We start from the raw sequence: 21,812 nt of genomic DNA, 5'->3' as shown, positions 1-21,812 counted from the left end.
ATTTTAAACTTCTTTTGTTGTTGTTGCTGCTGCTGCTGTTGTTGTTGTTTGGTTTCTCTGTGTAGCCCTGGCTATCCTGGAACTCACTCTGTAGACCAGGCTGGCCTCGAACTCAGAGATCTGCCTCCCAAGTGCTGGGATTAAAAACGTGTGCCACTCTGCCTGGCTCAACTTTGAACTGATCTTCCTGTTTCCTCAAATATCTTCTTGTGCATCTCAAATGCTGGGGTTACAGGTATGCCCCAAACCCCGTTTACTCTGGGAACCCAGGACTTTGTGTGCGCTAGGCTTATGTCTCTCACTTCCCTAGAGAGTGAAAAGTAAGAAAATAAAGTGACGTTATTTATTTATTTATTTATTTATTTATTTAGTTTTTCGAGACACAATTTCTCTGTGTAGCCTTGGNTGTCCTGGAACTCGCTCTGTAGATCAGGCTGGCCTCGAACTCACAGAGTTCCACCTGCCTCCACCTCCCAAGAACTAGACCTAAAGGTATGTGCCGCCATCACCTAGCTAGTAAGTTTAATTTTCAATTATTAATTAATTCTAATTTTTAATTTTTTTCCGTGCAGAGATCAAAATTAAAGCTGTGCACAAGACAGGAAAACTGCTCAGCCCCCGAGACACACCTCCAGCCCAACTTTTAAAACAGTTTTGTTTTTGTTCAGTTAGGGTCTCAGGAAACCCAAGCTGCCTGGAGCTCACAGTGCATCCCAGGCTGGCCTTGAACCCCTCATCCTCCTGTCTCCATCTCTCAAGTAATTAATTGTACGTGTGAGTTGCCACACCCAGTTGTAAAAAAAAATTTTTTAAAACTGTGTCTGCGTTGCCTTTCCTGTTGCTAGTTTTGATCACGTGACAGAGGAAAGAAGAAAGGAAAAGCGGCTGAGGACAAAGCTTGCTGCTCTGGTCCCCGGAAGTACAGGAGCTGGGCAGCCCCAAGTGCAGAGCAGCCAGAGCGAGCAACAACAGGAGAGGCCTCAGGTCTTGGGCTGGGGCTCCCTGTGTCCCCAGCTCTCGCTAAGACATCAGTCCTAACTGGAGGAACATCTTTCCCCACCAGGGCCCCACAGCTAACCTGCAGAGCTTTCCCGCCGGGAACCAGCGGCAGATATCTTACCTCCTGCAGCGTGTCCACCATGGTCTGAAGGTTCATGCGTTTGGCCAGCTCCTCCTCCCACCTGCAATGGCCAAGAAGAACAAGCGGTCAGCGCACACCTCCTGCTGCCAGGCAGCCCCCAGTGCCCACCCTCATCCTCCACGCAGGGCAATGAGATGCCCCAGAAAACCTCGTCTGTCTTCAAGGCGCTCCCAGCCTCGTGGTAGGAGGAGCAACATGACAGTGGACTGTTGTTAATCCCAAGGCCAGGTGGCGGCAAATGCTACCTTTGAGGCACAAGCGTGGTACTGTAGGGGACACATGACTCCTCCACGCAAACTGCTGGTCCAGCTGTTGCTGCAAGGTAGATTACCAAAGCTGGGCTTTCGGACTCTTCCCTGTACCCCAAGAAGCAAGCTTTCCAATGCCAAACACTGTATTATGAAGGCTGGGTGCTCTGCAGCACACCCTACAGGCCTGTGCAGGTACTACAGTCTTCCAGATGTGGGGCCTGAGCTCAGTGGTTAACTATCCTACCAGAAGGCACACATCTAAACCACAGGCAAGACACACTGCCCGGTGTTTCTCGATCCCAGATCGTAAGTAGAGAACGTTACTCCACGACATCGGTTGAAGCTGAAGAGGAAAAGACAGGAACTAAGCACACAGGATTTGAGGTGTACCCCAACACGAACTGTGCAATATAGGGAGGGGCAGCTCCAGGAAGCTGTGCCAATCAGGGATACTAATAAGGGTAAGGCACCAGCTTCTCGGTTTACATAAGGCCACTCAGGCCTCCAGCAGTGTGGGGGATGCATACCGCCATTTTCCCTATGCCTCAGCAGGGAAGAGTGGCTGAGAGCCCCTTACCCATGTGTGGTAAGGACGGGGGAGCCAGGACTCAGCCTCCAAGGGTGAGCATCCCGCTAAGGTCTGCTCCCTGCCCGGAGGAGCTGGCAGCCTATGCCATGCCTGCCCTCTTCCACCTTGGGACAAACAGACAGGCTTCTGTCTTTCCTCACTCCATGCTACCCTCCCTACACGGTCGCTGAGCGAGGAAGTCTGAGGTCTCTTAAGATGCCGTGGGGCCCTGCTAAAAATAGGCCAGAGGGAGGACGGGACGGAGAGCTGGTTACGTCATCCGCTTTTGGAAACAAGAGAAAACAGATACTGTTTGCACACTTGGAGGAAAATTCTTCCTCTCGCCACACAAGCCTTCCCTGCCAGGCTCCCAGAGGACATGTGTTCACTTCCGTCCTAACCGGCTGCATAGCAGGGCCCACATCTGCCCTGAGCGCCAATCTGGAACTACAGAGGACACAGAGGGGACCTCAGGGCCTCACATGAATGGGGCCATCTCCCTAGATGACTCCCCACCACCACTTCCAGCCCCAAACAGAGGTGAACTGAAAGGCTACATTTGCTCAAGGTTACACAGCACGTCAGGGTTGTGGCTAACCCCAGAACCAGGTCATCTTTCATTGAGGACCATTGTGAAGGGAAGGGGCGCCAGGTTACACTCACCCCTAGTAGAAGCCCAGGTCACTGGGGGCTTCCTCAAGGAAGAAGTCCCAGGACACAGGACCGGACTGACTCATCATCACCCTGGCCACACTGCTCGAGTGGAGGAGGGCAGAGCAGGCACAAGGGAGGGTAAGTGTGTGGGACTGGCTGCACCCTGGCATCTGAGGCCAGGCCCTCTCATGCCAACCACAGGAGCAACCAAGCCAAACTTGAGGAGAAAACGGCAAACCACTGGTGCCCCAGGCACCCCTGGAATGCAGCAAACCCTAACTTTTCCTCCAGTTATCCACCAAGCCAGAAGTCAGGCTTACCTATTCCCCACCCCAACCCCCCTCGCTTGTCTCTGGATCACTCTGTTGGCACACGCTGCCCGGGTCTCCCATAAAAGACACACTCCCTCCGACACACGTTGGTTTTCACATGAATTACTAAGCCTTTCAGGTTTTTATCCAGAACTACTTGGCTGGTGACAGATCTGGGTTTCAGAGAGATGATGGAACTTTTCTAAAGTCACACAGCTGGGAATAGGGGGCTGGGACCCTATCCGATCCTCGGTCAGCCTAGGTCCTGCAGGCAAACCACCGGGCCACCTTGCCCCCATATAAAACCCAATGCAGCAAGTCTGAGGAGGCAGACAGCTCCCAGGTGGTGGGAGCCTACAGACGACACTGTGTATCCACACTATGCAGTGTCTCCACCTCCTGGCTCCAGTTCCCTCTCACCCCAGACCCTGCACCCACTTCCATCACATTTCCCAGGCTGCACCCTGAAGATGAGTTTGCAGGAATGACTTCCTGGACCTTTTACTTCCAAAGCTGGAGTAGGCACAATCTGGTTCTCTGCCCCACAGGAGACCAAAGATGGACCCTGAATGTGGGCAGCAGCTGGCTGCACAGATTGAGCCCACTGCCCCGAAGAGATGCCCCTCCCAGGGGTGGCAGCAGGAGAATCTGGCACAGCTGGCTGCCACGTTGACAGTGCAAAAAATCTCTGCCCTTCAGCCATTGGCTGCCTGGGTTATCAGGGGACAGGCAGGTGGTATATCTTCCCCAGGACCCAGCTTCACCGAAATCTTGTCAACGGAGTGGCTGACTTAAGGTTTCGGCACCAGTTCCCCAGAAACCATCCAGGCCCTGTCCAGGGCTGCCCACAGAAGGAGGCTTAGCTGGGGATCTGCAAACTCTAAGAAAAGAGCATCAGGAAGGTACAGGACCACCTGCCACCAGGAGAGGACACTCACTTACGGCTTCAGGCCAGGGCTTGGTGGACAGGGCTTTCCTGAAAGTCTTTGTTCCCGAGACTTCTATCGGGGTGTGTCTCTGAGCTAGACCGGGTGGCTGGGGTCACCTTCAAGAGACCACCTGTGAGCAGAAGGGTGGTTGGCTCTACTTTGTCCTGACACTCAGTTCGTCTGACTTCCAAGTGTGGTGTGACGGATGCAAGAACTGGAGAGGAAGGTGTATTCTTATATTGGGTGCGTTTAATCTCCCAAGGACTGCTCCCATGTTGAAGATGAGGAAGAAAGCTTAGCCTCCAGGCAAGGGTTAGCCTGTTCCTCTCTTTCTCCTCTATGGTTTTTCTCTCTCAGAACACCGCCACAGATTTAAGGCCGACTGAGGGGCCAGGATATACCCTCCCAGATGGCCTGGACATCTACACCGCTCAGAGCTGTCTCCTAAGGGTTACAGGTCCATGAAGCCAGGGACAGCGATGGAGCTCTGAGTGAGGCCACCTCCACCCTCTTCACCATGCCAGCATCTGAGGGCAGCCTCACCTTGCTCTGAGCACCCCGGGCCCTGGAGGGATTAGAGAAAACAAGATCTCTGCAACGGGAGAGCTGAGTCTCCAGCTGGAGGTATAGGCTCGCTATCCCTTCTTGGTAGGAGTGGGATAGTCAATGAATGGAGCAGGGACTCAGTTCTCTCTTTCCACCATGTGGGGTGCGTGGTGGCAACCGCCTTTCCCTGCTGAGCCATCTTGCTGACCCTTATTGGATGGAAAGGCATGGGTTAGATGGGTGGACCAGAAGATGAATAGGAAGGTGGACAGGCGGATACGAAGGTGCATGGGGGCAGGGGATGGGATGGATGAATGGGGTTGAGGGGCAGGAATGAATGAAATGATCCACACTCAGGCTGCTTCCTTCAGCCTGAGCCCTACCCCAGGGTCTTATCTTTATCTCCCAGGCTGGGGAATCCACAACCAGATTCCCAGGCTCTCTCTACAGCCATGAGGCTCAGACATCCCTCCTGGGGGAGGGGCAAAAGCGCAGGAAGCCTGCAGGAGGAAGAGAAACCTTCCCGCCCCACTACTTACAACCCTTCAAGGCCAGGAGGGGAGGCGGGGACGTTAGACAATCAATGCAGAGAGAGGAAATGACCCCACAAAGGAGCCCCGCCAGCTCGAGAGCCAGGCCCCACCACCACCTCAGCGGAAGAGGCACATGTGGGAGCCTGGCAGCTGGAGGGGGAGGTGGCAGCCTCGTCATAGCCAGATGTGGCCTCTCAGCATTCCCAAGGAGCCAGCTCCAGGACCACGTGACAGATGAGAAATCTTGGTTGACCACGGGGGTGGGGGGTGGGGGTGGGGGACGGCTTTAAAGCCAGCCCAGTCCTAGCTGCTGGAGCCAGGCTAGTGGCTCTGCCTTTTGCATGAGCTCAAAATGACACACAGAAGCAGGAAGAAGCCCACAAAGTCTAGCTACGGAGAAACGGAAACCCAATCTGAAGCCACTGACAGAGGGGGCTGACTCATGGGTCTTTCATATCCTGTGCAGTCAGAGAAAGGCTCAGAGGCCCGAGAAGAAAGTGGGTGCAGCCCCAGCAAATAATTAGAGCACCACAGACAACCCGGGGCCCATGGAGAGTCCATCCTGGAGACCCCAGACGTACAGATAGACGTGCGTACAGCAGCACTGGCAGGAATGAAGTCATTCAGAAAGGAGACACCTTTATGCTCCCCTCGATTTGACTGTCGGACTGTGGAAACAATGAACCTCTAGAAATGGAATTTTCCCCCAGGAATCTCATAACAGTGCAAGGGAAAAGGCGACAGCCAGAAGGGAACCTGTCTCCTGGAGAAGGATTCCACACAGTTTTAACCAAGGAGAGTGAAGCCAGACAATGATAGGTCAGTGTCAGGGCATAACCGCACTCTGTCCAAGGCTGGATAGATGCTCAAGCTCATGGCTATTTAAACACTTCCCCTCGCTTTGAGTCCCCAAGAGTGACTTGAGGGGGGGTCAGTGTCCCTCTCCCCAGTGTGGTCACACCGAGTATGTCTTCCTTCCTCATACTATTAATCTGGTTGTTTTAATTAGCTTCTCAAGCTATGGGTGGATGAACTTGGCTTCTTCGGGTATAGACCGCGACTCCAAGTTTGGTAACATTCCAATGCCTGTTCCCACATCCCCCGGCTGTGAGATCCCGGGCAAGCTCCTCGCCCTTTGTGAGTGTTGGTTTTCTACAGTCCCCATTTCTGAAGATAGTCGTGGGAACCACTCTGTAAGTAGAGGAAGAGGAGGGTGAAGACCCCAGCCCCGAGACGTGGCTGAGCATCGAATCCCGAAGTTCAGCTCAGCCTGGCTCCAACTGCAGGCCAGGCAGGCAAGGGCGCTGGGCGGGAGCCTCAGGGTGGGGTGGGGGTGGGACAACAAGAATGGTCGCGCCTGGCAGCAGGCACGCCCAGGCCGACTCACTCAGGTGATGGGAAACAGGCACAGGTGAGGCTGGGCTGGAGCCCTCAGTGGAAAACTTCAATCTGGGCCAAGCGTGGGCCTGGGCCCAGCCCTGGCCCTGGGTGGGAGTGGACAGCAGCTTCCTTCCCCGTGGTCTGCCTAGGCCTTCTTTGTTCCACCCCACTCACCCAGGGGAATTCATCCCGCTACCCTGGGGCAGGGCCAGGTATGGGCAGACAAGGGGCTTCCAGCAGGTGGAGGTTCAGCCAAAGGCCCTTCTGTGCTTGATGAGAGCTGCAGCAGAGACCAACCAGGGAGCCTTGGGCAGCACAACCCAGGGCTGGTTCTTCTGGGAGGACCCAGATCCTCACTGGCTTCTTTGCACCCTCCAAAGGGGCTCAGTAACCTTGACTGCGTCTAGATCTTCGCTCTACACCACACCCGTTCTGTACTGCAGCCCCTCTGGGTTTGCAACAGAATACAGAAATGCTGAGGGAGCGGGGTGCGGGGTGGGTAGGACACCTTGACAACCCGGCACCACCAACCACCAGCCCTTGCCTCAGGAAGCTAAAGGCTGAGCCACAAAGCCATGAGATACTTCCCTCTTCCTCTCCCTGTTCCTTCCTCCTCAGACTGCCAGCACATAGGCAGTGAAGGTGACAGCCAGGGACCACAAGCAAACCCACCCGCCGCCGGAAGGAAGCCCTGAACTCCCATGCTCCTACCCACCTGTACCTGCCTGGGCCTTCCTGGTACCACCCCACCTTACCACCTCTTTGGGACGCTGCCACGCAGACCTGCCCACCAGGGCTGCCCAGCTGTACTCAGCTGCTCAGAAGGAAACACAAATTAAATGCCAGCTGATTGTCTCCACGGAGAAGGTATTAATTTAATGTGAACACTTAACCCAGGCGGCCGATCCCATTACAGGCGGTAATAGCTGGAGCAGGCCAGAGCCCAGATAGCAGGCTGGTAATGGGGCTGGGTCTTAAGGAACCCTCCTCACCCTGCACCAGCACACTGCCGGGCCATCACACACAGAGAGAGGCCTATTCGCCATCTTGCAAGGCTCCTGGGCAGAGGGTAGGCTGGGTTGCCAGCCACGGGGCTGGGGGAAGGGGTGCAGAGTGAAAAGTCAGGAGAAGCTTGAGTCCCGACTGTGGCGGATTCGCTGCGTAATTTGGGCAAGTCTCTTCTCGACCCTGGGCCGAGGCACACTTATCTGTGATAGCATCATGAAGAATCCATCACGGGTCTGGGGATAGAGCTCCGTTGGCAGCAAGCTTACTTAGCAACTGTAAGAACCTGCTTCTCTCTCTAACCTCACATAAACCAGGCCCGGTGGTGCACACCTGTAATTCCAGCACTCTGGAGTGGAGGCAGGGGGATCAGAAGTTCAAAGCAGCCTCAGATACGGAAGGAATGCACAGCCGATCTAGGCTACACAGGACCCTGTTCCAGGTGCAGAGGGGAGGGGAATCACTCCGGCTATTGCGACCACAGCATTCTTTTCATACTCTGGTTAGAGCCCTACATGATGGGCAGTACTGTCCTGGATAGTGCCTGGCTCAGCTGCCAGCCCTCATCGGAGAGTGCCCCTGAACCTCCTGCGCCCAGTGGCAAGCAAGGGATAGAAAGGAAGGATGCAAGCAAAGGCTCACTCCTATGTCTCCTCCCTCCAACAGTTCCTACGCCACTAGGCACATGCTGCTATGGAGGGAGCCAATGACTGTTGCCAGTGACCAAGAACAGACTCCAAGGGCAGCTCGGGGCTGTGTGCGCGGAGCCACCGGGTCTCGGGAGGGGCAGAGACAAAGCATGACAGCCCTAGCTGGCCCACACTCCTTTGAGACCCCAGGTGGCCAGCCATGTTCAGGAAGTCCTGGGTCTGCCTCTATCCAGCTGTGCGACCTTCCCTCTCAGCCACAGCAGGAGGCCAACTTGGGTTAATTCTCATCAACCACTGGAGCAAGCAGCAGCCAACTTCTGCGGTCCCTAGACAAACACCTATGACAACCACATGGTTATGTGATGATCGCCGAGACCCCAGAGTCAGCCAGGACGTGAGCCCTGAAGGTTAAAGCAACAAGTATATGGGGAGAGGCGGAGGGGCCCTAGAGCTTGAAGGTCTAACCTAACACAGGTACATGGCCTTGAGCAAGTTACCGACCCTCTCTGGATTCTGTAACTCTGTCAGGACGTACTGTACGGAGAGAACCCAGAACAGAGTCTGGCGTGCCATGGGCATACAGACCACTCCTCAGCCTCTGCCTCAGGACCCTCTCGGGACAGTCCGACTGGAAACATGCTTCAGCAACACTGTGACAGGCCAGACGGCATCCAGGCTTTGTGGCCCCTAAGTTCCCAGCCGCATAATCACTGGTGACAGCCGTGACAATGAGCGAGGTGTCACTCACCTGGGCGGGGAACCAGAAGCACGCAGGGATGGGCAGCAGGGGAAAAGAAGCCAGCTGCTGATGCCATGCAACACTCCTCAGACAAACATCTGCATGTGCCTGCCACACCTACAACGCACCCCACGCATTAGTGCGCTCTGCCTGATCCTTCGAGGTCTCTCCAGACCAGGGCTACCATGGGCACGTGAGAGGCAGGGAGGAGGTGCCAGCTGATTTCAGGCACAAGACATTAAGAGCGTCATCGTGGCTGGGCATAGTGGCACTCACCTTCACTTCCAGAGGCCTCAAAGCAGAAGCAAGGGGTTCTCTGTGAGTTCGAGGCCAGCCTGGTCTTCATAGCAAACTCCAGGACAGCCAGGGCTTCATAACAGACTTTGTCTCAAAGAGGGATGGGGGAAAGAGTGTCCTTAGGGCCAGCTGGTGCACGGGTCACCTGACTGTCTTATACAAGCCACTGTCCTGTTGTCCAGTGTCCCTGTCTGGCAGGGACCACTACAGGATACCCACTATCCCACAGTCCTGAGTGGCATGCTGAACGGCCAACGCTGGCCAGTGATGTTTCTGCCAACATCTCTGACCAGAGCCCAGGCCTGAGTGCAGGCTGCCCCATTCCATAAAGGAAGGACTCCAGGGGTGCTCCCTAGCAAGGGATCTGCGCCTCAGGCCACTGTGGGGCTTCTGGGGTACTACTTCCAACCCCTTCCAGGGCTAGGGTACTTCCATTGTCGCCTTGTCTTCCCCTGCCTATGCTGCCGCTATGTCCACAAACTTCTATTCACTGCCCCTGTGGTCAGACACGGCGCTCCCATGGGGTGGGAGAGACTTGCTTTGTCCACAGAATACTTAACATGCATTCAGGGGTTTCTTTTTTTTTTTTTTTTTTTTTTTTTTTTTTTTTTNGTTTTTCAAGACAGGGTTTCTCTNTGTAGCCCTGGCAGTCCTGGAACTCACTNTGTAGACCAGGCTGGCCTCNAACTCAGAAATCNGCCTGCCTCTGCCTCCCGAGTGCTGGGATTAAAGGCGTGCGCCACCACGCCCGGCTGGCTTCTTTCTTTCTTTCTTTCTTTTTTTTTTTTTGGTTTTTCAAGACAGGGTTTCTCTTTGTAGCCCTGGCAGTCCTGGAACTCACTCTGTAGACCAGGCTGGCCTCAAACTCAGAAATTTGCCTGCCTCTGCCTCCCGAGTGCTGGGATTAAAGGCATGCGCCACCACACCCGGCTTGAGTTTTTTTTTTTTTTTTAACCACCTCATATCCTCCTTACACCACTGAACCAAGCATCATCACCCCACTTTACAGATGAGAATACTGAGGCTCGGGCCAAAGCACTAGGTAACACTGGGCCCAGGGCCAAGCAGCTTCTTCGCCTCAGTGATAACACTGATGCTCCAGGGTCCACAAACTCCTACCCCTGTGTCCTAGCACACTGCTCAGAAAATGTTTAGGGTTACAGTGCCAGGAGTGTGGGGTGGAAGGTGGGGGGAGGATTCTCAGGTGTGCACACAGAGTCAAGGTCATTGATTTGAAGAAGGGCTCTTCAGCCAGGGATAATGTTCTTTGCCCATGAACTCGCTTCTCAGGGCCCAGAACCTTCTAGAATCAATGCCCCAGTCAACTGGTATTTTTACTGTCTATCTAAAGTGACCAGCAGGGGACAGTGAGGGGACAGAACACAGCAGCCTTCAAGGTGGGCAGAACAGGATTCAAACTTCAATAATCCAGGTCACCTGGTCCCCAGGCTAATGACTTCCTTCCTGTTCCCAAGCCTCCCTGGAAAGGGATTAAGGGTCTCAGGGGCTGTTACAGAAGGGTGAGCCTGGCTCCTCCCTGCTCCCAGGCTTCCTGTCTCACCTGGCAATCATACAACTCCCTCCAACATGCTGTCCACCCCGTGTAACCCAGCCCCGAGCCACACTGCTTGGCTTTTCAATCTCCAAATCTGCAGGCTAAGCCAAACGTTTGAGGTTGCCTAGCCTCAGGTGTTTTGTTTGAGCAATGGAAAACCGGACAGTACACTCTTTCTCTGCCGGGATCTTTTTACTCTTGAATGATGTCACACACCACTTCAATTCTAAGAAGAAAACAAAACATAGAAAGAACCTGCTCAATCCCCCTCGCTGTTTGAAGGTGTGGGAGCAGTTTACAATGACTTAACAATGGACAGGAGGAAAACAAAACAAAACAAAACAAAACAAAACAAAACAAACAAACAAAAAAACAGGGGAGCCAAATGGAAAATAATAATTCAACAGCCCCACCCAAATCCTCCTTCCTTAACTGGTGGGTCCCCAGATGGGCCGGTAGGTGCGCCACCCACCACTTCTGGGTGCCCAGAAAGCTGAGAAAACACCAAGACCCCCCATTCCTGTGCCCAGCTCCAGCTGCCCCATCACCCCTGACCGGACTCACCTCTGGCCTTTGCATGAGAGTTTGTCTCTGTCTAGAGCAGTGAGTGGTTCTCAACCTTCCCACTGTTGTGACCCTTTAATACAGTTCCTCACACTGACTCAATGCCTTTGCCTGGCCAAGCCCTCAGTCCCTGTCCCCAGTGTCAGTCAGCAGAGGGTATGGGCACCACGTCTCTGGATGCCCAGGCTCAGAGGCAGGAGGCTCCCAAGGACCTGTGCCCAGCAGAGTGTGGGCCCCACCCAGAGATGTGTTTACAGCCTTGAGAAAAGCAACCCCTGTGGCTATTCTGGAAAGTTAATATGCACCTTGGGTCGCTCACTGTTTATTGCCAGTGCCTGAGTGGCAGCAGGTTGAGCGTGAGGCAGAAGCTCAGGTGATGTCCCACTAGAGCCATGCCACTGCCTCTGACCCCAGTTTATCATCATCTGAGACCCGGACAAATGACAGGTCCAGCCAGGCAAGGACAGGTTCCCACCAGGCTTTGCAGCTTGGAGAGTCCCCGGCCCAGGCCTCAGTCTCCTGATCTGTAAAGTGGGAGAGGCCCTGTCTGCATTAAATGAGAATGGCCAAGCACATAGTGGTTCTCTGAATGGGCTGGCGGGCGGCGGGGGGAGCTGGGAACACAGGATGCCATCATGGCGGAGTGGACACACAGTGTCTGGGCCATTCTTCATGGGGAAGCTCAGAAGCCTGCAGGACATGCCAGGTTAGGTGTGCTTCGGGCCATGCCGCTGACAAGGGGAAGGAGCCGCTTCAGAGGCTTCTCCAGGAGGAAGGCAGAAGACTGAGAGGACCTCCCAATTACTCACGGGTTGGCGCAACCACAGAGGGCTTGCAGCAGGGAGTCCCTGCGCACGCCTTCCCGTCAGTCAATCTAATTGGCTGGGAAGAGGCGGGCTCCAGGCTGTGTCGGGACTGGTAATTAGACTGGGTTAGCCCAAACAGGGGCAAGCGCTGAGTGACTCAATACCCCGCTCAATGCGGAGGGAGACTTGTTTCTCATTGGCAAACTTGGGTTGCTATGGTAACCTTGGCACTTGGTGTGAACCAGAGGGGAGCACAGAGGTGGGTAACAGGCACCCCACCTCAACACACAGGGTCCCTGCCACCTCTCCCTGAGGCCCAGGTCTCCTTCCTATGCAGTCAGTTCCCTCGGGACGGAGGGGATGAACTGGAGCACGGAGCCTCAGAGACTCTGCGGTGGCGTCATGGTCCTTAGGGGGCACAGTGTCTTTTTGGAGTCCCCCACATCTTTATGGGCACTGGGCGGAAGCTGGGGCTCACCGATACTTCATGAGGCAGGGATGTCCACTGTGCTTGCTCTAAAGACCAGAAGATGAAGGCCAAGAAGTAAAGCAACTGCCAAGGTCACAGCCCCGGAAGCGGAAGTGACTGGTCTCAGGAACACGTCCCCAGCCAGCGGCCTCCCCTGCTTCTGTGTCCTGTGACAGGGCTGAGGCTGGATCTGAACCTGGGTCTCTCTGATCTCAAGGCCCAGACTCATTTTCTTGGGTCAGGTGATTTACCTGAAGGGAGAAGGATGAGGAGTGGGTGCCTCAGTTTCCCCAAGATCAGAAATAGCCTCAGGTGGCTCACTGACATTTCAAAGACAGAGTGCTAAGGGCCCCACTCTGGACTGCCAGGCCTGTGTGGCTCCTTCCACAGCCCAAAGAGTCCCCCATGTGCTGCCTATAGTACCCACAAGGACACCAACCCCACTGGGCAGCACCAAGAGCTCCCCTTTTCCCGCCCAATTTATGTGTGCAAGTGTGTGTGCACACATGTATGTGTGCATGAGTATGTATGTGTGTGTATGTCCATCTGTAAGGAATGCATGCACGTGTGTGCATCTGCGTGTGAAAGCCTGAGGTCATTCTTCCCTGCCCGCCTCTCTTCTCTTTTGTCTTTTTCTTTGGAGATAGCATCTCTCACTGAACCCGGAGCTGGCCATGTAGGGTAGGCTGGCCGGCCAGCAGACTCTAAGGTCCCCCTGTCTGCTGCTTTCTAGCTCTGGAATCACACGCACATACCTCTGTGTTCCACTTTTGTATGTGGGTTCCGGGCTTGAACTCGAGTCACTTATACTCATAAGGCAAGCACATTACTGACTGAGCTATCGTCACCCGAGACTCGCTCTGAGACTGGCTCCTCCAGCTTCAGGACCCCCAGCTTGGATTCAGCCAGATGTCCAAAGGAAGATGCTCTAATACCAAAAAATAAGGAATCCACGTCCCAGTAGAGATGAGACCATGTCTATGTGTCCCCTATCTCTACCCGAAATGCTTTGACATCAGACAAACTAGCAAGGATGACCCAACTCAGTCACACATAACCCCTCCAGCCAGTGATCTAGCAAAACTGAATTCATTTCTTTAAGCCTCAGTTGCCTTATCTGTAAAATGGGATAACAACACTGGCTTGTGATGATGAACACAGGGCTGGTTGCTGGCTGCTGGAAGAGCTGTCACAGCATCCAGGCCCTGAGTGTGTGCCAGGGTACAGTGTGCCCTTCATCCCTTGGAACCTTTGTTCTCATAGTTCCTACTCCCAGGCACACAGTAGGCCCTCAAGTGATGTTTGCTAGGTGAGTAAGCTTATGACCAAAAGCTGTGCATGTGCCATGTCCTGCCTTGCCCACATTGACCCACTGTGTGACTCTGGACCTGTCCCTGCATCTATCTCAGACTATCTTTACCAAAAGATCAGACTCTCTCACCGTATAGCAGAGACCCCAGGCATCAGGGAGAGTGGCCAGAGACCAGTCTGCTCGCCATGGGCCCTTCCCAAGTGGCCTAGACTCACAGGGACAGACAGTGGGCAAGTCGACTTGCCCACAGGTTCACAAAGACAGCAGGCGGGGTCTCCTCCTGGTGACTTTGCCTTGGGACAGATGGGACATAGGAAGGCATCTGTCAGCCAGATGGCCTGGCTGACCTGAGGGGCCAAGACACCAGCTGGGAACCCAGGCCTGGCAGGCAGAACGGCTTAACCCCTTCCTGGCCTGACCACTTACCAGTGCGCTTTCAGGCTTTCTGGTCACCCACCTATGGTGAGAGACTGAGGGGCCTCCCTGGAGTAGAATCTCAGGCCTTCTGACACACAGAGAAGGTGATCTATGGAGGCGCAAGGCACCGGTTTCTTCCTTCCACCCATGCACCTCCTCAAGCTGGAGGTCCAAGCTCTGTCCAAACAGAAACATGGCCACTGGTGAATGCTGGAACCCAGCTCTGCTGTGTTGGCTGAGCAGCCATAGCCACAGCGTTCAACCTCTCTGGGCCTCAGTTTCCCCACCAAGAAAGGTGGGCCTGGGCCAGGGAGGCATGCCTGGTTTAGAGGGATTCATGAGCCTCCAGCCGGATCTGGAAGCCCAGGCAGAGCCTCCTACAGAGCAGGCCCTAGCTTGTGTCTGGGTCAAAGCAAAGCCCCAGATGGCAGCAGAGGAGGGAGCAGGGCATGGAACTGCCTTGTACCCCAGGCAATGATGCTCAAATGACCTCGCTCCTTGTTCTGTAAAAAACCACAAAGGGGACAAAGCATTCCGGACTGTGTCTAGAGACCAGAAAGCTCGTCCCAATGGGAAAGGCTGCTGGAAGGCACCGGTAGGGACAGGCCCAGAGGAGCAGTCTGAACGGAGAGCAGGATTTTCAATAGTTCTAGCCTGGGGGTGGGAGATGGACTCCCAAACTGGTCCAGCAAGGAAAAGATGGCCCTCGGGAGTTCCACTAACTGATGCTCAGGTTGAAGGAGGCAGCTCAGAGCTGGTAAACTAATCCGAGATCCAGCCCAGGGCTGTATCCTGCTATCTGTAGATGTGTCGCAGAGACCAAACATAAAAGGAGTGTGTGGGGGGGGATAAGTTAAGGCAGCTGCCAGCTAAGGGTGACAGATGTCTGTCACCCCAGCAGAAAAGGGAGACACACGGCTGGCTTGAATGCTGGCTCTGCCATGAACATTCTGTGCAACTTGGACAGTCACCAGCCCCTCTCTGGGACACGGCGGGGGACCCAATAACTTGTAAGGTTTCTTCTGGCTCTGCTTGACAGACACTGGGGAAGGCCCCATCCACAGAGAGATGTTTCCAAAGCTCAAGAACAAGACTGGAGTCCAGAAGAAGGAAGGAAGGATAGATGGAGGATGGATGATGGATGGATGGGTGAAAAAGTGGATGGTTAAATGGATGGTTAAATGGACAGAAAGATGGAAAAAAAGGTGGATGGATGGATCCTGAAAAGAAGGAGAAAAATGTCCTAGGTGTCTGTACTGGCTGGTTTTGTGTGTCAACTTGACAAAGGCTGGAATNATCACAGAGAAAGGAGCTTCAGCTGGGGAAATGCCTCCATGAGATCCAGCTGTAAGGCATTTTCTCAATTAGTGACCAAGGGTGGATGGGCCCATTGTGGGTGGTGCCATCCCTGGGCTGGTAGTCCTGAGTTCTGTAAGAAAGCAAGCTGAGCAAGCCAGGAGAAACAAGCCAGCAAGGAACACCCCTCCATGGCCTCTGCATCAGCTCCTGCTTCCTGACCTGCTTGAGTTCCAGTCCTGACTTCCTTTGGTGATGAACAGCAATGTGGAAGTGAAGCTGAATAAACCCTTTCCTCCCCAACTTGCTTCTTGGTTATGATGTTTGTGTAGGAATAGAAACCCTGACTAAGACAGTGTCCCCTGGGATGGCTACTTACACCTGTCCACGGGTCTCCCTGGAATCATTTCCTGTGACTACAGACCCCACCCCACCCCAGACACTCTCTCTAACTTGTACACACATGTGGGTAGACCTACGCACACAGACAAACACATGTCACAAAGGGAAGTCAGACCTGTCCCTGCTGAAAGCTAAGTTCTGCTTGCACTGTTCTTCTCCTGGGGTCCCTAACCTTTTTAAACACACTGCCCATGCTGGAGGTGAGATTCGGCTTGATGGGAGATGAATCCTTGAAGCTAAAGACACTCAAGCCCATGAGCCCATTGCCAGCTCTGCTATTCTCTGGCTAAGGCAAGGACTCTGTTGTTACATTTCCAAGACTCAGTTTTTCCATCTGTGCAGTGGGTTGAGAGACCAGCTTCCCCCCTAGTAGCATGACGGTGGTGAAGAGACTTTGTCCAAAGGGACACATGGTGGCTCCTGGGAAGCAAAATAGTGTTGGGTCTGAGGGCAGCCAGGCCTCTGAGGGCTCCTGGGCCCCGCCCTGCTTCTCTTCCGCCCAGCCTCCCACCTGGAGTGAGATTCCTGGGCTCAGCTCACCCAAAGCTACAAAGCAGCCTTTGTCTGGGAAGAAGCTCTAAACCACAGCCCTGACGTCAGCGCTGGAAAACAACACCGAGCCAACCTTCAATGTCACCACTCTGCCATGGCCCAGGACAGGCCACCCGCCTGTCCCCTGGGGCCCAGATGGAACCCTGTCATTGGACTCCTGACTCTCAATCCCAAGGAGAGGGCAAGGAACATGAGCCCATTTCTCAGCCTGATAGAATGAGCTGAGTCCTCCGGGGAGCTCACCTCTCCTCAGAGCCAGCCCTGGGGCCAACAGGGCAGCTTCCACAACTCACAGAGAAGGGACTGAGACATTCCAAGATCCCAGGGGAGGCAGGGACAGAGACACTCCCCCATTCCTGCCACCTGGCAGCCACAGCCTGTGCCCTCTCGCCTGTCACCCTGCAGACAGAGTCCTGGAGAGGAGAAACGACATGACCCTCTCTTCACTGACCACACTAAGGAGAGGAAATGTCAGAACACAAAAGGCTGCTCTGCCTTGGGAGTGGGAGGAAGTAGGCCAGTTCCCACTGTATGGGGGCTGGCGAGGGTCAAGGACAGAGTATTGCTAAGGGCCAGCACCGATTGGCATCTGTCACACATCTGTCACAGAACCCTGTGACAACCTATGTCTAAGGGGACATCCCCACTTCTCAGACAGAAAGACAGAGGCTGCCAGGGTGAGGTGGCAGTGAGGTGAACCCCAGTGGCCCGAGTCTAAGTCGGGGCTCCCACTCTGCGTGAAAGGCCAACTCATGTGACCCCAAAGAAGACGTGCAAGAGCGTGTCTCTAAGTTCCCACAGATTAACTGAGCCCTAAGGCTTGGGAAGGACCCGCCGGCAAGTCGGAGGGCCTTGAACTTGGCACCGGGTGACCTCCGCTGCCCCGACCAGGTAAATCCCGGCACTTTCAGTAAGTTGTCTTTAAAGACACTTGTAGCCCAACTGCCAAGAAAAGTTAGATATTCGGCAGGAGGTGTGTACAAATGGAAAAGCATTGGGCACACCCCAGGCAGAAAGAGGAGGCTGGGGGATGATTTTATAGGGTCGGAAAGTTCAACCAAGATCCCAAGCCACAACTCTGGTGCCTACCCTGGCCCAGGGTCCCTGTTGGTCTCTCCACCTGACTTTATTCGAAAGGAAACTGAGGCACAAATCAGGACAGTATCAATAGCCCAAGACCCCAAAGTGAGGCCGAGTCTGATTCGGTGCCGATGAGCCGTGTGGGTGACCTTCAGTGTCTCCTCTGTGGGTGGAGAAAGCAAGTCCCACCAGCAGTACCGTCAGCCTGGACATCACCTGCTCAAGGGCCCAGGGAGGCCCCGACACCCCTCTTCATCCCAGCCTTGATCCCCAACCCTCATCCACACATACCCCATCAATGCCACCATCTGCCGGGTATTTTTCAACCTCTACTTCAAACTTACATTAGCTTCCCCGAGACTTAACTCGTGGCCTTCAAGGGAGCCCTGGGTCCAGCCCCTCCCTGTGTGACCTGGAGGTAGCTGTGTTTCCATAGAGACACAAGTGGGGCAAAGAGGAAACTCTGAAAACCAACTCTCTGGTCTTTCTGGCTTACTAGGGATGTGGCTCAGTTGGTAGAGTATTTGCCCAACATGCATGAGGTCCTGGGTTCGATCCCCAGCAACGCATAGACCAGATATGGTGGTATATATCTGCAATCTCAGCCCCAGAGAATATCAATAGTTCAAGGTCATTGGTTATTGTCAGAGAGTTCATCACCACCATGGGCTATGTAAGACCCTAACTTAAAAGACAGCAGGCACCACCCCTCTGCTCTGGGGATGGCAATGGAGGGAGGAGGTGAATGACAAGACCATGAAGAGCGCCTGGAGCGGCATGGACTGTGGGAATAGACTCAGGCATCATGAGAGATAAAGCTAGAGGTCCCTCCCCACTCCCACTGCATATAAGCTTAGGCCCCCATAGGCCAACAGCGGCCTCTAAGATCTGGCAGCCAGCATCCCCTATCCCACCATTCCATAAACACCACAGCTCATTGCACAAGAGTGGGAGGGATCCTGACCTTGAGGGCTCAGGGCATACACAGAGGCTCTGACCACAAGCTTGAGCAGGCACATGTGCACACACGAGTGTGCACATGCATGTACATACACACACAATGTACATACACATGAACACACATACACATATGCACACACGTACTCATGTGCATACACACATGCACACACACACACACACAAGTGGGTGTGTGAGCGTGAGCGCACATGGTACAAGCCATGGAGAACGGAGACGGGAACCTGGACCCGGAAAGAACAGTAAAGAAGATGAGAAGAGAGACTTGGAAAAAAGCTCACAGAAGACCACAAAGGGGGATCGAAACTAGGAAGAGTTTGGAAAAATAAAGGACCAATGAGCATCTCAGCCTCCCATCCAGGCCTCAGCGCATGCTAGGCCCTCAGCGAGAGCCCCTTTCTCTGCAGTTTCTCCCACTGCCCCTTCAAAATGTAACCGGAGTAGTGCCTCCTCTGGGGAGCCTTCCTTGATTGGCGCTGCACTGTGCTGGGGTAATTCCTGGGATCCTGGGCCTGGGGTCACTCCACAGCCTCGCCAGGACCCAAGCAGAGTTCCAGGACCTTGTGCTCTCGACTTTGCAAAATTTCCACTTTGCTCCAACTCTGGCAAGATGGCCTTCGGCCCAGTATTGCAATGGGCCAGAGCAGAAAAGGGGTTCCCAGCAGGCCCTGGGAGGTTGTGTTGTCCCTGCTCAGACAGAAGCCTGATTGCCAGGGAATTTCACAAGGTCCACTTAGGCCAGCGGATCGTTCTTCTCCCCCAAGACAGCCAAGAGGTGGCGGAGAGTCAAGAACTGCCTCGAATAAGCTGAAAGATGAAAAGGACCCCTTGAGAGGGCGGAAGTCACTGCGTTCACTGCAGGAACCTTTTCCCACCAAGTGACAGGTGGGCAGGCGGAGGCCTGGCAAACCTAAAGTCAGAGCCCACGCAGTGAGTGTGCAGATCACACAGTCTCTCTGGCCAGTCAGAGCCACTCAGAGACAATGCACAACTGCCACTCCGGGCCCCCTGCTTGTTCATCTTGGCTGAGGGTCCAGAGGCTGAGGATACAAAGCAGCTCTGAGGGGATGATGGCGCTCAGGCCCTGAGCTTCTCACGCACCCCACCCAGTGGGCATGACCAGCCACAGGTATAGAAGCAGAGACCCTGAGAGGAAGACTCTGCAAGCACCCGCAGGTTCTCCCTCCCCAGACGGGCTCTGCTAAGGCCCCGCTCCAGGCAATCCCGCCTCGGCAGCTTTCCATCCAGAGCTCTGTCAGCTGCTCTCAGGATCCAGGGGAGGTGTGGTGGCAAAGGCAAGAGGTGTGTCACAGAGCTTGGGGTATCCCAGGAGGCGGGAGGGGGAGTTGGCACTGAAGTCAGAGGGCCCCGTGTAGGAGTGATTCAAACACCCAGGCATATCACTGCAGTGGCTATCCACACGCGCCTCCTGAGGTCAGATTGCTCACCCCTTGCGCAGAAGGGAAAGCTGAGGTTTGGAACAGGAGAGCTGTTTGCTGTGGGCTCCCTTCTCTGAGCACGGGGTACAAGTTAGATCTGGGGGCTGACTCACTGGGTTAATTCTCTCCTAGCCCAGTTATCTCACTGGCTCAGTTTTGGCATCTCTACAATGGGCTGAGGACTGAGCTCACCCGCCCCCCAGGGCTGAAATGAGGTTCCGTGAATTGGATGCGTGTGACCCTCTCTGAATGCAGCCTGGTAACAGGTGAATGCCGTGTAAGTATTTGTTTATGAGATGAACTAAAGAAACGCTTATCAGGTTCCCTGGCATGGGTATTGTTTGACAGGCACTTGGCACATGGCAGTGGCATATGACACATCTGTCAGCCCCAGACACAAGCTCCAGGAGCAGAGGCTGTCATGGTCCCTAGCAAGAAACAAGAGAAGCCGGTGACCAGTTCTCGATGCCACAGCAAAGTTTGCAATGTGACCAGAAGCAAAAAATTGGGTGGGGGGAAGGTCCCCAGGCCTCATGTTGCCCTCAAATGTCCCATCTCCTTCCTGCTTGCTGTGAACACATAAGATGCTTTCAAGCCATTATCAGGTCCCCTAGTTGCCTAGGAATATTTATGGAGAACCTGGGATACACAATCCGCCTGCCTTCAGTGTGCACTGAAGAGCCCCTGTGCCTTCCCACTAAACTGTTGCCTGGGTTGAGACTCTTCGGGGAACCGTGAGCAGGTGCGCCCATCTGTGTGCCCGTGCAAGCATCTGACGGGCAACCCAGAGACAGCCCTGCTCCATCAGTCATGAGCCCCTCCCTCATCTCGAACTCTTCCCCTCCCCCAAATGAGGGTCCTCTTGGAAGAGCAGGGAGGGCTGGGGGGAGGGTGCTGTAGGACAGCTCAAAGTCTCAGCTGCCAGAGGCTGCCAGTGACTGACTTGCTACCTAAGAAGCCATTGCAGCAAAATGACAGCGGGACGCCTTCTCCTATTCTGCCACCGGCCAGGACAATACTGTGGCAGACACTGGGGAAGACTGCTCCAGCCTCCTCACCTCAGGCAGCCTTTATCAGCCTTTATCAGCCTCCAGGTGGCGTGGAGTGAGTTCACAGCAGGGGAGAGGCACACGGCCTGTGGTCAGAGACCAGGAAGAAGCTTTTACGTCTCGCTAAGCCATCTTGCCAGCCCCTCTTCCTTTTAAGAAAGAGTTTCACCGTGAATCCCAGGCTGGCCATGAGCTTACAATTCAATTTGCCTTGTAGCCCAAATTGGCCTTAAACTTTCCACAATCCTCTTGTCTCAGCCTCCCATTTGACAGACAGACAGACTGAGGTGTAAGAGAGACAATGAACCTCATCAAACCCAGACCCCTCCAGGAAAGTCGCAAGGAGCTCAGGAAGTCCCCACCTCCCAGGGGGCCAACCTGGGAAGGCCTAGCACCCTTAGGCAGATCTGTGCAAGGACTGAACTCCACGGGCTCAAGCGGCCTACACCACCATGGAGGGGGCTCAGCCGGGTGCTTTTGCTAGCTTTATGCTGGGTGACAGTTCCTCTTGTACCAGGGACTGTATAAGAAACCACACCCTGCCCAGGAAGCAAGCATCAGTCCCTGACATGGACAGGAGGTGCTCCCCTGACATGGACAGGAGGTGCTCCCCTGACATGGACAGGAGGTGCTCCCCTGACACAGACAGGAAGGTGCTCCCCTGACTCGGACAGGAGGTGCTCCCCTGACATGGACAGGAGGTGCTCTCCTGACACGGACAGGAAGATGCTCCCCTGACATGGACAGATGCTCCCCTGACATGGACAGGAGGTGCTCCCCTGACATGGACAGGAAGATGCTCCCCTGACATGGACAGGAAGGTGCTCCCCTGACATGGACAGGAGGTGCTCCCCTGACATGGACAGGAAGGTGCTCCCCTGACATGGACAGG

At 54.5% G+C, this 21,812-nt stretch overlaps 1 protein-coding gene across 2 annotated transcripts in view; it reads right to left on the bottom strand.

The window, feature by feature from the left end:
• Positions 1-21,812, bottom strand: part of Iffo2 (intermediate filament family orphan 2) — a 46,738-nt gene that overhangs the window by 16,371 nt on the left and 8,555 nt on the right. For both annotated transcript variants that reach the window (XM_021200208.2, XM_029540189.1), the window contains exon 2: positions 1,121-1,181. In XM_021200208.2, the coding sequence (XP_021055867.1) occupies positions 1,121-1,181 (61 nt within the window). The remainder of the gene's footprint in view (positions 1-1,120; positions 1,182-21,812) is intronic.

The sequence above is a fragment of the Mus pahari genome, chromosome 6, assembly GCF_900095145.1.
Source record: "Mus pahari chromosome 6, PAHARI_EIJ_v1.1, whole genome shotgun sequence".
NCBI lineage: Eukaryota > Metazoa > Chordata > Mammalia > Rodentia > Muridae > Mus > Mus pahari.
The sequence above is the reverse complement of the archived record's forward strand: the minus strand, read 5'-3'. Positions and strand labels throughout refer to the sequence as shown.